General features: G+C 53.8%; 6 protein-coding genes across 6 annotated transcripts; 4 read left to right on the top strand and 2 right to left on the bottom strand.

Moving 5' to 3' along the window:
* Positions 1–590: 590 nt before the first annotated feature.
* On the bottom strand, positions 591–2,189 carry SEPMUDRAFT_146394 (uncharacterized protein). Its single transcript, XM_016903627.1, has one exon. The coding sequence runs from the start codon at positions 2,022–2,024 to the stop codon at positions 1,347–1,349; it is 678 nt and encodes a 225-aa protein (XP_016765472.1). The 5' UTR covers positions 2,025–2,189; the 3' UTR covers positions 591–1,346.
* A 283-nt stretch (positions 2,190–2,472) lies between these two features.
* SEPMUDRAFT_57663 (uncharacterized protein) lies at positions 2,473–4,857 on the top strand (the record flags this gene model as incomplete). Its single annotated transcript, XM_016909445.1, has 2 exons — positions 2,473–3,175; positions 3,266–4,857. The coding sequence occupies 2 exons, from the start codon at positions 2,473–2,475 to the stop codon at positions 4,639–4,641; spliced, it is 2,079 nt and encodes a 692-aa protein (XP_016765471.1). The 3' UTR covers positions 4,642–4,857.
* A 232-nt stretch (positions 4,858–5,089) lies between these two features.
* Positions 5,090–6,337, top strand: SEPMUDRAFT_35558 (uncharacterized protein; the record flags this gene model as incomplete). The annotated part of the gene is made up of 2 exons (XM_016908613.1): positions 5,090–5,129; positions 5,199–6,337. The coding sequence occupies 2 exons, from the start codon at positions 5,090–5,092 to the stop codon at positions 6,335–6,337; spliced, it is 1,179 nt and encodes a 392-aa protein (XP_016765470.1).
* Positions 6,338–6,392: 55 nt separating this feature from the next.
* On the bottom strand, positions 6,393–9,061 carry SEPMUDRAFT_113345 (uncharacterized protein; the record flags this gene model as incomplete). Its single annotated transcript, XM_016901027.1, has 3 exons — positions 6,393–6,448; positions 6,580–7,191; positions 8,929–9,061. The coding sequence occupies 3 exons, from the start codon at positions 9,059–9,061 to the stop codon at positions 6,393–6,395; spliced, it is 801 nt and encodes a 266-aa protein (XP_016765469.1).
* A 75-nt stretch (positions 9,062–9,136) lies between these two features.
* Positions 9,137–12,583, top strand: SEPMUDRAFT_57661 (Pkinase-domain-containing protein). The gene is made up of 3 exons (XM_016909444.1): positions 9,137–10,023; positions 10,095–11,759; positions 11,838–12,583. Exons 1-3 carry the CDS (start codon positions 9,814–9,816, stop codon positions 11,934–11,936), a joined length of 1,974 nt encoding a protein of 657 aa, XP_016765468.1. The 5' UTR covers positions 9,137–9,813; the 3' UTR covers positions 11,937–12,583.
* A 557-nt stretch (positions 12,584–13,140) lies between these two features.
* SEPMUDRAFT_77504 (cytochrome b5) lies at positions 13,141–14,331 on the top strand. Its single transcript, XM_016910164.1, has 3 exons — positions 13,141–13,431; positions 13,491–13,617; positions 13,719–14,331. Exons 1-3 carry the CDS (start codon positions 13,313–13,315, stop codon positions 13,884–13,886), a joined length of 414 nt encoding a protein of 137 aa, XP_016765467.1. The 5' UTR covers positions 13,141–13,312; the 3' UTR covers positions 13,887–14,331.
* Positions 14,332–14,713: the final 382 nt, after the last annotated feature.

The raw sequence follows: 14,713 nt of genomic DNA, 5'->3' as shown, positions 1-14,713 counted from the left end.
GTATGTACGACAAAATTCGAAAGAAGAGAGAGTGAGAGAGAGAGAGATGAGTTTTGTGTGTCCACTAGCGTACATTTTCGCGGGGCTTGGCACTTTTCAAGGCAGGTGCGGGGCACGGCAACAGGCAACAACCACGACAACCTTTTACCTCCTACCTCTATAATGCGACAAAAGCTACATTATTTCAAACAGAGATTGAACTGAGAATTCCACGAAGCTGCTTTCTACCTACATGTACTAGTAACTGAGGTATCAATCAAAGTAACTTGTGACAATCTCGCTGTTTGTACTGGCTTCGTTGATCTGAAAAGTACAGGTACCATGAGGTGGGTTGTGTCTCTGTGTAGTGACGAACTCCATAGTGTGGATCTCCTGAGAAACTAGCAGACAGCTCGCCACGCACATCGCCACAGCAATCTTGAGCTACATGTATTATCGAAGTGAAGCAGAAAAAATGCAGGCGCCCGCTCACCTTGAGCATGACTAATTGATCGTTCACTTCTACCACTTGCATTGCACTACCTCCTACAGATGTTTCGGAATATATTGGTAAGAAATCAGAGCTAAGGTCCTATAGTTGACTTATACCTGAACATGATGGCTGCCTTGTGTTCAACTACACTCCGTTTCTTCACGCATCCTCCCATCTTCCCATCCTCGACTTACGATGCCCGTACCTCAGCAGACGACAGTAATAGCAGCTGAGGAACAGCAAGGTAGAGACCCCCGTGCAAGAGGACTTTGCAGATTTGCGACTGTGATCTTCAGCCTCTCCGCAGTTGTTGGCAGCACTGACACCATCAGTTGGCGTCTCAGACCTAGGTGAACAGGAGCAAGCGACCCACAAGCTGCGAGGTTTCCATAGTGGAACGTGAGATGGACGACTTGACAAGGACGTGCCAAGTATGCAAATCTTGCAGTGGCTCGTCGCGTTAGCGCGGCGGCTCTTTTGAAGGAGAAGAGACGAGCGAAGAGAGGTCGCAACAAGTCGGATTTCAATTGCTGCTCAATGGATTATTGGCCATGCTTGAGATTTCTCAAGACATGCTGTATCAATTCTCGTCCGCAGCCACCTTTGCAAATGGCCAAGAAGGCTTGTTGTCATTATATCTGCGTGCTCGGTTGACGTAGTCGTCGGGATCGAGCACGCAGATATAATGAAAACAAGGTGATAAAGTCCGAATGACAGATATAGAAAGGTCAACCACGGTCGTCGCGCGACTCAGGTGCACATCTCGCGTCATTTCCGTCGTGGAGACTCCACATGTTCATCCCGATAGTATTTCGCCCAAGATGCGTGCGATGCGACGCTTCCGACCGCAATGGGGTTCAGAGCAAAGCTACGGTCAAGGTGCCAGCGTAGAACCAGCGCGCCGCCGATCTTTGGCCTCCCTTCTTGCGCGTCTGTCGTCGGCCAGCTTCTTATGGACTTTAAGCTCCATAGTGTGCTGGAGTACCAGTTCTTGTAGCTTTTTGGCGACTTCTTCATTCTGCTTCACTGCCTGATCGCGCTTGCGCATTCGCTCCTTCAACTCAGACATATTCTCTTCGATCTTTTTGTCCACCGCGGCGCGCAATTCGGCTGTGGTTCGTACGTCTTGGTGGTTGCTCAAAAAGTCCTCGGGGAAAGTATCCATATCAGGGTCGAGACCAGGGCCACCTTCGAGATAGCCTCCGGGGTGAGTGAGCTTGATTCCAGGTATAGCACTAGCGAAGACGCGGCGAGGATCCTCGAGAGGAAGTGGCAGGTCAGCTTCGGCGATGGCGGGCAGGCTCTGTGGCGTGACATCTCGAGCGCGGACAGAGATCCCTTCGACGGGCTGTTCTGCGCTATTCTCGGGGATGATACGGATCCCATCTTGCGAGGCAGTAGGCGCAAGTGTGATGCGCATGACAGCATCTTCGAAGTCTGCGTTGTACTTGAGATCGTGTGGAACATAAGAAGCATATCCACTGCTGCTAGACTGCTCCTCCCGATGAGGAGATGGCATGTCGGGAGCTTCATCTGTCTCCATAATAGTCATAGTTTGTGCGTGCTCTGGCAATTATTGCTGTGGTGTGGTCGTGGCTGCTGGTCTCTTATGTACTCACAGTATCTCCGAGTCTTCACGCTGCACTTTCCTGGCGAGTACTAAATACGCCTCTGCGTGAATGCGTGAGATGAGATACGCCGACCAGGAGGGACTCCCCAGTGTCAGCGGTAGGCAAGAGATGATCGTTGTAGCATGGTGAGCGGACCGAGGGGATATATTAACGCTACCTGTAGGTACCTAGGTATAGTGCTCGCCAAGCACGACCATTCCTTTCTAAGGCAGTTGCGACACCATCTCCATGGGCCGCGACCGTGACGTCCTGCAACGTGCTACATACATCTGCCACATACATGTACCTTAGCACTAGCTGCGCAGACAATGGAACAACGCGCCCATCGATAACGCTCGCGACGACTGCCACCACCGCTATCATACCAACATGGCCACCGCCCTCTCGCACGCGTCGGTCGACGACCTGCGGTCGCTGAGCCGACAGCCTCCATCAGACCCCGATATTCAGGCCACGCTCTCTGATTTCCTCACATATACGGAGCACTTTCCATCGCACCTCGCCCGCGCTTTGAACTTGGTCCAGGAGCAGAGGAACAAAGCCGAGAAGAACATCGGAGCGGTCCACGGCGACACCACTGCCTACAGCATCCTTCCAAGCATCAAACATGGCAGGCCCGATCCGGTCCAGCTTCGAAAGGACATCAGTCTGGCGCTAGAGGAGGCAGAGGGGGCCTGTCGCATGTCAGTTGAAGAGGCATTGCGATTGGACCACGAATGCCAACGCGAAGCCCAGCGCTTGGATGTAGTGAACGAGAAGCTGAAGGCACAGCCAAAGCCTCCTTCGCGTGATCCCACGCCGGAACAACAGGCGCTGACTTCACCTAATCTCAAGCGTGAACGACGCATGAGCTCGAGGGTAGACGACGGAAAGTCAGAAAAGCAGTCACGTCGAATGCAGGACAAGGCGGCGAGCAAGCTACGAGGCAGGAAGGTCATGGTACCCGGGGAAGTCTTACCCCCACCAGATCCGAATGCGCTCCTTGAGACGATGTCAGATTGGACCTCGCCTCGACCGTCTCCGTCATTGCTAGATGACCCGATGGACCAGGACATTAAGAAGACCACGCCACGTCCAAGATCGAGAACACCCAAACCGCCAAGGACAGACAAGGAGAGAAGGGAACAACAAGAGAGGGATAGAAAAGCCGAGAGCTTGAAAGCTCGGGCGCCTCGCGCGCCAGGTCAGCCAGGCACGAATGCTCACTCTGCAGTCGCTGGGATTAGCACTTCAAACGCACTGCTGGCGCTGACGGAACCTCCAGCAGACGCAGCGAAAGGTAGCAAATGGCTGCCATGGATTAAATTGACGGAGTGGGAGATGGCCAAGTTGAGGAAGCGCATGAAGAAGAATGCCATCTGGGTACCGTCTCAGACCATGGTGAGACGAGAACTCAAAAACCTTGGTCGCGGTCTTGTCGGCAAGGAGGCGGCGAGACAGCAAGCGGAAGCAAATGGGACGAGTCTCATAGATGAGCACAACGAGGTCGACCCAACCAAGGTCATGATCAGTGGCGAAGAGACTGATCAGATCAATGCCATGCTTGGGCCACAAGTTTATGCGGACGACGATGATGCCGATGCAGAACTCATCAATCGTGGCATGCGGCTCAACGAAGCGAAGAAGCTCAAGAAACAGCGCCTTCTAGAAGAACAAGCTTTGCAAGCACAGTTAGCGCGTGAGCAAGGCGTAGAATATCATCCTGAGGGCAGCAAATCCCTGCTGGGATCTCCGGAGAACCAGAAAAAACGCAAAAGGGAGGCCACACCAGCAGTAGGCTCGTCAAAAATTGCAAACCCGAAATCACCTGAAGTCAAAGCGAATCCAGTCAAACGACTGAAGCTCACTGGGCCTAGCAGTGCCCCTACGACTTCCAAGATTCCTCTAGCTCCGGCTGGTGTTCCACCCTCCTCTAAGCCTGCCACATCTAGCCGCAGCCGGCAAGCAGCTACGCCTCCAGCAACCAGGAGACCAACCATCACCATCAAAGTGGGAAAAGCGGTTTCAGAGGAGCCACCTAATAGACGGCAAAGTCTACGCAGGAATAGTAACGTCAGCTTGCCGAGCAATAGCGTACCATCTGCCAGCACTCCGACTTCGCCTAAGAGCACAGGGACGAGCAAAGATGCCATAACTAAAAGTGGCCGTAGGAGCAAACGTCCTCCACCTGGCGTCATCACTAACAACGACAATGACAGTGCGAAGGCGACCATTTCGCAACGAAAGACAGCCCCGAATAGAAAGCGAGGTCAAACGACGAAGACGGACTCGGCTGTGCCGCCAGATCAGCCTGGCCTTGGTGCAGTAGAGGCACCGGAGGAGTATATCGATCCGGATGAGCCGCGCTACTGTATCTGTGGCGATGTAAGTTGGGGCACTATGATTGCGTGCGACAACGAGGCAGATTGCGAGAAGGAATGGTTTCACCTAGACTGCGTGCAGCTTACGGACCTTCCACCTCGACGGACTAAGTGGTATTGTCCAGACTGCAGGAAGAAACTCAAGGTCGGACAGACGACAAATGGCTTGGTGAAGTAGCGGCTGCTACAAATGGCTTGGTGAAGTAGCGGCTGCTACAGATAGCACTTCGTGCATCTTGATACATGTAGGATTTGAGCGAGGGAAATCGTTGTACTCAATTGTCAGAGTGCCGCATAGACATCTTGGACCGGCCATAGAACGAGGAGAGCATACAACGTTGTAGGGGGTATAATAGCAGCAGTATGAGCAGGCCCCGCCCGCCGCCATTTTCGGTCTCCGTGCAAAATGTTAGCATCGCCCCCGCCGCGTCATACTTTGCGTCGGGATTTAGTGCCAGTTCTAGCGTAACTAAGCCTCGTGGCGCACATGTTACCTTACCTTACCTAAGTACCTAGGTAGGTACCTACCTTACCTACCAACCAGGCAGCACTTTGAGCATTCACAAACACTTACACAATCGCTTTCGCTGCAACTGCTCGCGCATGCTAGTAGATACATCGACATCATGTTCCGAGCACAGAGCTCTCCCATGGACGATGCCATCGGTAAGTACTCCGTTGTATTGCAGTGCTTGAGTACGGCCTCCAATCATACGTGCTCACAATCAAGCACAGTCAAGGCAACCGACGAGAACCTCACGAGCGAAAACTGGGAGTACATCCTCGATGTCTGCGATCGCGTGTCTGCAAACTCATCAGGCCCTGCACAGGCAACTGCAGCGCTGATCAAACGACTGGCCCATCGAAATGCCAATGTACAGCTCTACACGCTTGAGCTCGCCAACGCACTCTCCCAGAACTGCGGACCGCCTCTGCACCGCGAACTTGCTTCTAAGGCCTTTACCGATGCACTGCTACGACTAGCTGGAGACCGTACGACCCATGCGCAGGTGAAGCAGAAGGTGCTCGAGCGCATGAGTGGCTGGTCTGAGGAGTTCAGATCCTCGCCAGAGCTGGGCATCATGGAGCAGGCATACCAGAAACTGCGAACGCAGCAACCCGGCCTGATGCCTCCTAGCAAGCCCGTGAAGAAGGAGATCAGTGGCGATGACCGGCGCAAGGAGGAAGAAGAGCTGCAGATGGCGCTGGCCCTGAGCATCAAGGACAAGGGACCTGCAGGAGACACAACGCACTCCAGTAGCAATATTCAGCAACAGGCGCAGGATCAGGCTGTGTCGCCCGCGACTCAGCAAGGTACCACGGCCGCAACGGTGAGCAGAGTAAGAGCACTGTACGATTTCACTCCCTCGGAGCCGGGAGAACTTGCCTTCCGCAAGAACGACATCATTGCGGTGCTAGAGTCTGTGTACAAGGATTGGTGGAAAGGCAGCCTGCGTGGGCAAACGGGCATATTCCCGCTCAACTACGTTGAGAAGCTGCAGGATCCGACCAAGGAAGAACTTGAGCGTGATGCACAAATGGAGGCGGAAGTGTTTGGAGAGATCAAAAGCGTGGAGAAACTGCTGGCGCTCTTGAGTGTAGGCGGCGAAGGCGGTGGAAGGAGAGGCGAGCGTGAAGAAGAGGAGATTGGTGAGCTCTATCAACGAACGCTTGGGATCCGGCCCAAGCTGATAGAGCTCATTGCGAGCTTCATCATTTCCCGGCCCTCCCAAAGGTTGCGACTGCTGCGGGTGATAAGCCTGATAGGGAGCCTGTCCAAGTGGAATACTGGAATTGGTAGGTATGCCCGGCGGTGCTACCTGCGGCTGTGGAGGTGCCTGCTGCGGTGCAAGCTGCCCGTCGGTAGGCGCTGAGTACATGTTCGGTGGGGATTCGAAGCTTTGGGTCCGCTGTCGACTCAGATCCTCTCTACTGGCATTGGGATGTTGTGGGGGCGCGTGCTGCAGTTGAGGCGGCTGCGATGCCTGATGATGATGATGATGATGATGATGTTGTTGTTGTTGATGATGCTGATGATGTTGAGGCGGATATGCATCATAGGATTGTGCCGGAGCTTGTTGTGACGGTGGCGCCGTCTGTGCAGTAGGATATGAACGTCGATTGTCCACGGGCGACTCGTAACCACCAGTGGCAAGCTCTTGAGGGTTCCCGGAATTCAAAGTATGTATGGAGTTGGGCCTGATCTGTCCAGCGAAGCCTTGACCGGCAATGTGAGGGTATGGACCACTTGCTGATGCATTGGGGCTGGGTTTTCGTCTGACTTCGTTGACAGCTGGTGGCGGCACTCCTCCAGGTAGGAAGTGGAAAGGCGCCGGTCCGTTGGCTGCTGCGTTCGATGAAGTTGGCCCATTCTGCTGTGGATAAGGACTGGAGAATCCTGGCTGTTGTGCAGATACTTGCTCTGCGGGGGCGGGAGAGTAGTAGCGCTGCGGATCTTGCTGTGGTGGAAGGTGCTGCTGGCTTTGTGAAAATGCCTGTGTCGGCGGCTGAGAGTGTTCTGCTGGTGGCGGTCCCTGTGCAGCGATATGCGGGTGCTGCTGGTAGCCTTGTGGTGGGCCATAGTTTTGCGGATGCTGAAATTGTGCTGGCAGTCTGGATCGAACGGGATACTGCTGATGATATGGAGGTTGGGACATGGATGATTCAAGGAGTGCTTCGTAATCCCTGCGCGCCTTGATGAACTTCTCGTTCAGCTGTGTGAAGTCGTCTGTGGTCTGTCAGTGTTGCGTCCTGTCAGCCCAATCCGAGAACATATTCACCTTTCTTTTGCGAATATCAGACCCAGGCGATTTTTACAGGTAGCGAGAAACGTAGGCCCGTTAATGTGACATATCAGATACCCAGGTTGCGAGTGTCGTAATGGGAGGTAGCGCAAACAATGATGCATGCTTATCGAGTGTTATCTGTATGTGGCCCAGATAGGCAAGCCGTTCATTTCTTCCATGAGAGAGTTGTGGGCAGGCTCGTTGAGAGGAAGTAGGTAAGGTAGGTAGGTACGTCTTAGGGTAGGAATGCAGGCGTTTGGTGGTGCAGCTGAGACGGCACACAGCAAGCAAGAGCGGGCGTGGTGCTACTGGGAGCATTTCTTGCAACATCACATTCACCGGCTGGCGGCACTGGAGACTGGGCATTGGAAGCACATGTGACCCGTGAGGTGGAGTGGAGATGATTTGGAGTCGCTTGTGAGGCGGGCCAAGGTCCAGCCTCCAGATCGGTCGTCGCACGAGCGCAAAAAGACGCAAGACGCAAGGCGCGAGGGATCACAGGATGGGGGATGAGGGATGGTTGTGGACCAGCAAAGAGAGATTGGGATATGCGCTCATGGACAGAGAGCAAGCATGCCCGGGCGTGGATGTGAGAGGGCTGTATGTGTATCAGGTAGACTGGTCGCGAGCGCCACATTATAATCATTTTGCGCAAACAGGAAACGGTCGAGTTCTGGGCCCCGACGAGCTGTGATGAGCGTGTGAGTAGTCAGGACCGTACCGTAGGTAGGTCAGGTAGGTAGGTACAGGTAGTATACATGTACCTGGTACGATAGTGTCTGAGGCTGTGATGAGCGGGTTGATGAGCCACGTCGACGGGAGCAGGAGGTGAAGGTGGTGGCCAGGATGTGCTGAGCAGGTCCAGCAAGAGTGAGCACAAGTCCGTCACACTAGCAGGGATGGTCCGCTCTCGACACGAGAAGCAGGGAAACGGCCGGCGCTTGTTTTTGTTTGGAGGGCGCCTTGGCACTTTCATCCTCCACTTCCGTCCCACACGTCCCGTCAGGTACAGGGTGATTGGGCGGGTACAATGATCCCGCATCCAGAGTACTAAGGTACTGTCTTGTATTAAAATGTAGAGCATTGAGCAATACGAGAGTCTAGAGAATTGCTTCATCGCTCCGCTCCGTACGACAGACATCGAGCCAGGTATTTACATACATGTACCTATACTGTAGAGGCGATCGCTTACCGTGGCCAGAACGAAGCAACACAGCCCAGAGGGGAGGGACATACCGGCAACGAGGCCAGCACAGATTACAGAGCCGACAGCAAGCCGTAGTCAGCTTCCTAGGTACATGTACCTAGTAAGGTAGTAAGTACTTCCTTAGGGTTTGGTATAAGAGGGTAATAAGGTAGTATCCTACTGCGCCTTAGCTATGTAAGGTAGGCAGCAGGCCTCCGTGTCAAGTCGGGTGTCAATACCTACCTCCACCTTACCTAGGCTTGTCCCTACTGTACTGTGGTGTGGTAAGGCAAGGTAAGGTGGGGGGCAGTCAAAGCCGTGTGAGTGCAATCGGGCAGTACCTCCTACATGTAGGTACAGGTACAGTAGGTGGTGAATCAATAATTGATAAAGGGAATTGGGCGACGATTGATCCACCTTATTCAAAACCCCCGTCACCCCATCGAATCCATTAGGTAGCTTAGGTAGGCAGGTATTACCTTATACAGTAGACCATTCAGCGCCACCCGCTCTGCACTGCGTCGCTCTGTAACACTGTGGTACCCTGTCGCTGCTGTCCAGATTCGTTTCTGGGTGGCCCGCGTGCGTTGAAAGCGTTTGTCCCAGGGACTCTCTCCACTCTCCATTTCGTATTATTGCATTGTTCTCAGACGACTTTCTGAAAGACATGACTACAGACCGTCGCCGGCTGAAGAAACCTCCTCCACCCAAGCCCAACAAGAAGTCCCCCACTGCTAAGCCTAGTGCTGCTACGCCTACTCCATCCTCATCAGCAGCAGCCCATCCGCACCCGCACCCGTACCTCGCTTCGGCGTCGTCGTCGTCGTCGTCGCCGCCGCCCCCCGAACCGCGCAAGAACAGCTCCGCTGCTCGCGAACGACTGCACCCGCCGCATGCACCGCCAGACGAGCACCCTCGTCGCGCGCGTTCCCAGCGCACCCACCACCACCACCCTCATCACCACTCCCACCAGCAGCAGCAGCGGCGCTCGTTGTCCAAAGTCCGCCACCAGCATCCTGGCCGCTCCACTGACGCTGGAACGGAACCTGTTTTTCGAGCAGCTGCTGGCAACCGCCCGCTCTCAGTAACGCAGCGCACTTCACGTGAGCTTTTCGGCGACAACTTCGATGCAGACACGCTATTGGCCATAAACGCCATCTACGCCAACGACGCCAACGACGCCAATAACACTGCTGCGCAGCAATCGACGCCGGCGAATTACGCAGACGCGCCGGGCGCAGCACGAGCGCAGCTTCAGCAGCCGTCGGAACCGTCGTCTGCTGCAACGCTATCGCAAACAGATCAGACCACTGGAAACCACAGCTCGGAGGCTGCCAATCCCGCAGTGCGTTTGTCGCAGATACTGGGCGAGGCAGGCATGGACGGGCTCACGTCGCCAAATGGCATCAATTCGCGCCAGAGGTACAGCGACGAGACGAAGGAGAGCAAAGTGCTGAAAAAGAAGAGCGGCTTTTCAAGCCTGATGTCAAGCCTGGTCGGTGCGCCACGAAAGCCTACCATATCAGCACCTGAGAACCCCGTGCACGTCACGCACGTGGGCTATGATCAAGAGACTGGAGAATTCACGGTAGGCCTGAGCGCAAAAAGGGCTTGTTTAGGACAGGGCGTTGACACGACGGCTACTAATTGAGAATGTAGGGACTTCCCAAGGAGTGGCAGAGGACTCTACAAGCCAACGGCATCACCGAACAGGAGCAGAAGAAGAATCCACAGGCAATCATCGATGTTGTCACGTTCTTCAATGAGAACAATGACAATGGTAGTGATGACTGGACGTATCACAAATTTGATCATGCGAAACCATCGGAAAGCCCGCAGGGCTATCAGTCTGCTCTGAGTCCAGGAGGGTATGTGTTGAGTCCGCCTGCAAGTCCACGGTTTCCCAAGAACGAAGGCGAGAGCTTCGAGAACCCCAGAGCGCCGCCACCCGTACCGCGAGGATCAAGTCAAGGCTATGGCATGAGCTCACCCATCAGTCCTCAAATGAATGGCAACATGCTGCCCTTGCGGCCTGCACCTAGACCACCCGGAAGCCAATCATCCAATATGATTCCACAACGACCAGCACCGCCAGTGCCAGGTTCGCAAAGAGATCAGCCTCGCACTGAAGATGGATTGCCAGCTGTCAGATACGCGCCACCTACTGTAACAGACATCTCATCAAATACCCAGCCCATGCAGAACAGGAGTCGTGCCAACACAGGACCAACGTACCAGTCCCAGCAACAGCAGCAGTCTCCTATATCTTCTCCGCACCAGTATCAGCAACAGCAAGAGCAGGCCATGAAAGCAGCCCAGCAAGCACTCAAGCAGGCGTCGCTAGAGCGTTCACAATCGCAACGACACCCATCCAACAACGCCTCGCACCATGAACAACAGCAGCAGCAGCAGATAGCACCTGCCTCATCCGATACACGCCAAGTACCACATCCTGCGGCTGTCGATCCCAGGGTCGGCCCTGCACCTAGACCTCGACAGCGTCCTCGCCAATCAATCACTAATGCGGAAGTCCTTAATAAGCTCCAGCATATCTGTAATGCGGCCGATCCTACTAAAAAATACCGCAATCTCATCAAAATCGGCCAGGGAGCTTCTGGTGGTGTGTACACAGCCTTTGAAGTCGGGACGAATAAGTGTGTGGCCATCAAGCAGATGAACCTGGAGCAGCAGCCCAAGAAGGATCTGATCATCAACGAAATCCTGGTCATGAAGGACAGCAAGCATAAGAACGTGGTCAATTTCATGGACAGCTTCCTCGTCAAAGGTGACTTGTGGGTGGTCATGGAGTACATGGAAGGTGGCAGTCTGACTGATGTGGTGACATTTAACATGATGTCCGAGGGCCAGATCTCGGCAGTCTGCCGAGAGACACTTCATGGCCTGCAGTTTCTGCATTCCAAGGGCGTCATCCATCGCGACATCAAGTCTGACAATATCCTGCTGTCGTTGGAAGGCAGCATCAAGCTGACGGATTTTGGATTCTGCGCCCAGATTAATGAGTCGCATATGAAGCGTACCACCATGGTTGGGACACCGTATTGGATGGCACCGGAAGTGGTCACGAGGAAGGAGTACGGTCGAAAGATTGACATTTGGTCACTTGGCATCATGGCCATTGAGATGATCGAAGGAGAGCCGCCATACCTCACGGAATCCCCACTCCGTGCTCTGTATCTCATCGCGACTAACGGTACGCCCACGATCAAAGAGGAGCATAATCTCACGCCAGTCTTCCGAGACTTTTTGCAATTTGCGCTCAAGGTCGATCCGGAGAAGAGAGCATCGGCCCATGATCTTTTGAAGGTACGTTGAGAGCGAATCATTTTGGAAGGAGGAGAATGGTGATGATGATGATGATGATGAATACTGACAAGTGTGTAGCACGCTTTCATCCAGACAGCTGAGCCTCTCGCAACCCTGGCACCATTGGTTAAGGCAGCTCGGCTTGCTCGAGCAGAGGAACGCAAGAACAAAGGTTGAAAAGGAATCTGACGAGTCAATGGCAACGAGTCAGATAGGGCCAGGATATATATCATCGCGGCAGACCACTTGACTTGACGCAAACCACGACAGAACACTCGGCCGGCTACTGATGCGTGGACGAGAGCGGCGATGGGGTGGGGTGGGAGTGTGGCCCGGCCCATAAGCTTCGGGCATTCACCGTCCTTTTGCTAGACGAACAAAGTGCAGAGAAGATACATGATGCGATCGGGGGACCACGACAGAACGCTGGGGGAGCCCTGACGGCAGCGTGCGCGGGCTATAGAGGGTACGGAGTTATGATGGCATGAAGAAGCGACGGCGCGGTGGGAATGGGAGTGAAAAGAGATTCTTTGGTTATTAGTATATCTAAAGCCCGCCCACTCGATGGAAGCAGCGTGAGGCTCCAAAGCAAATGACACGATCAATTGCAACCTACCATGATGTCAGCGGCGTGCGCTGCGATGTTTTTTCAACTTCCGTTCAGTTTGTATGTACCTCAGGAGGTAGGCAGGCAGCGGAGTCCGAGACAGAGATAAAGTCCGAGAGGGAGGCGGAGGAGGGTGAGGTGGAGGCGGAGGAAGAGTCAGGTACAGGCACAGTACAGGAGGAGGAGGAAGAGGAAGAGGAGGAGGGGGGCATCGGAGCTGGGATACGGCAACTACAGTAGTAACAGTACGGTATGTCCAGTTCCGAAAGGCAAGATTTGGCACCCGGAACGACCCAATCGGAGTCCAGCGAGATAACGTGACCCTGACCAAGGCCAGACTGGGGGAGTTTAGGGGGGTGGGCCGCGATACATCCACCAGATGCATAGTGTGGACTGTGGACATCCACCGCGTCCACCCTCCACCAAAAGTCTCTCTCCAAGACTTGCCCAAGCTGCCGTACCGCCAACCGCGTAGGGAGAGAGGGAGAGTGGGCGCACACTCGATTGATGGAGAAGGGTATGCTGATATATCAAGGAGCCAACGACCGATCGGACGCCTTGGCAAGTGGTCCCAGACAGCAAAATGTGGAACGGGACAAATCCGAGCTGCCTGAATTCGTGGCCGTTTGTCTGCTTGCCTGCGTGCCCAGTATATGCATAAGTTTATGCACTGTACACAGAGCTGCGGTGGACGTCCACGGTGGATCCACACCCACTCTAGTAATTATTATTATTATGATTATTATCATAGGTGTACGAACAACATCCTCTCCCCGCTACCTCCGTACACTCTTGTCTCGCCGTCTCTGAACTCCAATTGACACCTGTGCTGCCTCCCTCTGCTATCCTCCTCCTCCTCCCGCTGTCGACACATTCCGATCCCACAGCACACAGGCACCCTTCCGCCACACAGACACACACGAGCACCTCGCCGCCGCTGCCGACCATGGCCGAGTCGAAGGAGTTCACGTACTCCGATGTCAGCGAGCACACATCGAAGAAGGATCTGTACATGGTGATCCACGACAAGGTATACAACACGTCGAGCTTCGTAGATGAGCACCCGTACGTATCGCATCGTGCCTGGACACTCGTATGCGGTCAGCTGACGTGGGACATTGCAGAGGTGGTGAAGAGGTCCTGCTTGATGTCGGCGGGCAGGATGCCACCGAGGCCTTTGAAGACGTGGGACACAGCGACGAGGCTCGAGAGATCCTGGATGGCTTACTGATTGGTACCCTCAAGCGACAGGTGAGCGCACGCTATGCTGGGTCCTACCAATATTGGATAACCGACACCAATACTCGTGAGACGCGCAATGGATGATGATTGAGCTGATGTGTTGCCTTTAGGCGGGCGATCCACAACCCAAGACTGCAGCGCAACAAGTCGCGGATGCTCGCAAGTCCTCCACTGCCTCTGGTGGACTCGGCGCTGGGGTGTACGCCGTTGTTCTCGTTGGAGCCGCCCTTGCATTTTTCGCCTACCAGCAACTCCAGTCGAGCCAGAATAAGTCGTAGAAAGGCTGCGAGGTATGCCGAAAGAGCAGAAGTCAGAAAGCTCCTGCCAATACAAATCCAATTAGTACCACTGCACCAGCGGTGAAACATGTTGATATAGGTCGGAAACGCTGGCGTTTGTTCATGAATTGCATCTTATCACACTCAAACAACGACTGAGCGGAGCGGGGACCACTGCGATAGACCTTTGTCAATTTCGAAGCAACACTGAATAATCTTCACTGTCACGTCTTGCGCCGCCTCACGGCTTACGGCCTACAGCTACGAACACAACGCCCTCTAGCTCGCCTGGCGACGCTGGACAGTATACTCTTTCCGTCCATCCGTCAATCACCTCTCTCAGTTTCGTCACACCTCTTGTCGCCGACCCAGTCGCTTCAAGCCTGATTGACCATATAAGGCAGGCATCTGTACCATCAAAAGATGGATTATAGCGGAATCAAAAACTAACGCATATTCGCCTCACACTTTCAAACTAAAAGTCAAAAATCCAACAAAAACCAGCTGTTATTACCTATGAGGTAGTTCTTTTCTCCTCGCGCTTCCTGAATCTATATATCTCAATATCAAAACTCCAACGTCAGATCTGATTTGGATTATGTATACTATACAGTACTTGATGTAAGTAATTTTCAAAAGTCTATAGTAAAAAGCGTCGAGAGCACTGAGTTAGGTTGCTCCTCCTTGGTATACGTTCGGTTGCCTACCTACCTTGATAGCAGTAGAAGAGAGCGGGATTTCTTTTGATTTCTCTCTCTCTCTCTCTCTCTCTCTCTCTCTCTCTCTCTCTCTACTACTACTACTACTACTACTACTACTACTACTAC

The sequence above is a fragment of the Sphaerulina musiva genome (genome assembly GCF_000320565.1).
Source record: "Sphaerulina musiva SO2202 unplaced genomic scaffold SEPMUscaffold_1, whole genome shotgun sequence".
Taxonomy (NCBI): domain Eukaryota; kingdom Fungi; phylum Ascomycota; class Dothideomycetes; order Mycosphaerellales; family Mycosphaerellaceae; genus Sphaerulina; species Sphaerulina musiva.
The sequence above is the reverse complement of the archived record's forward strand: the minus strand, read 5'-3'. Positions and strand labels throughout refer to the sequence as shown.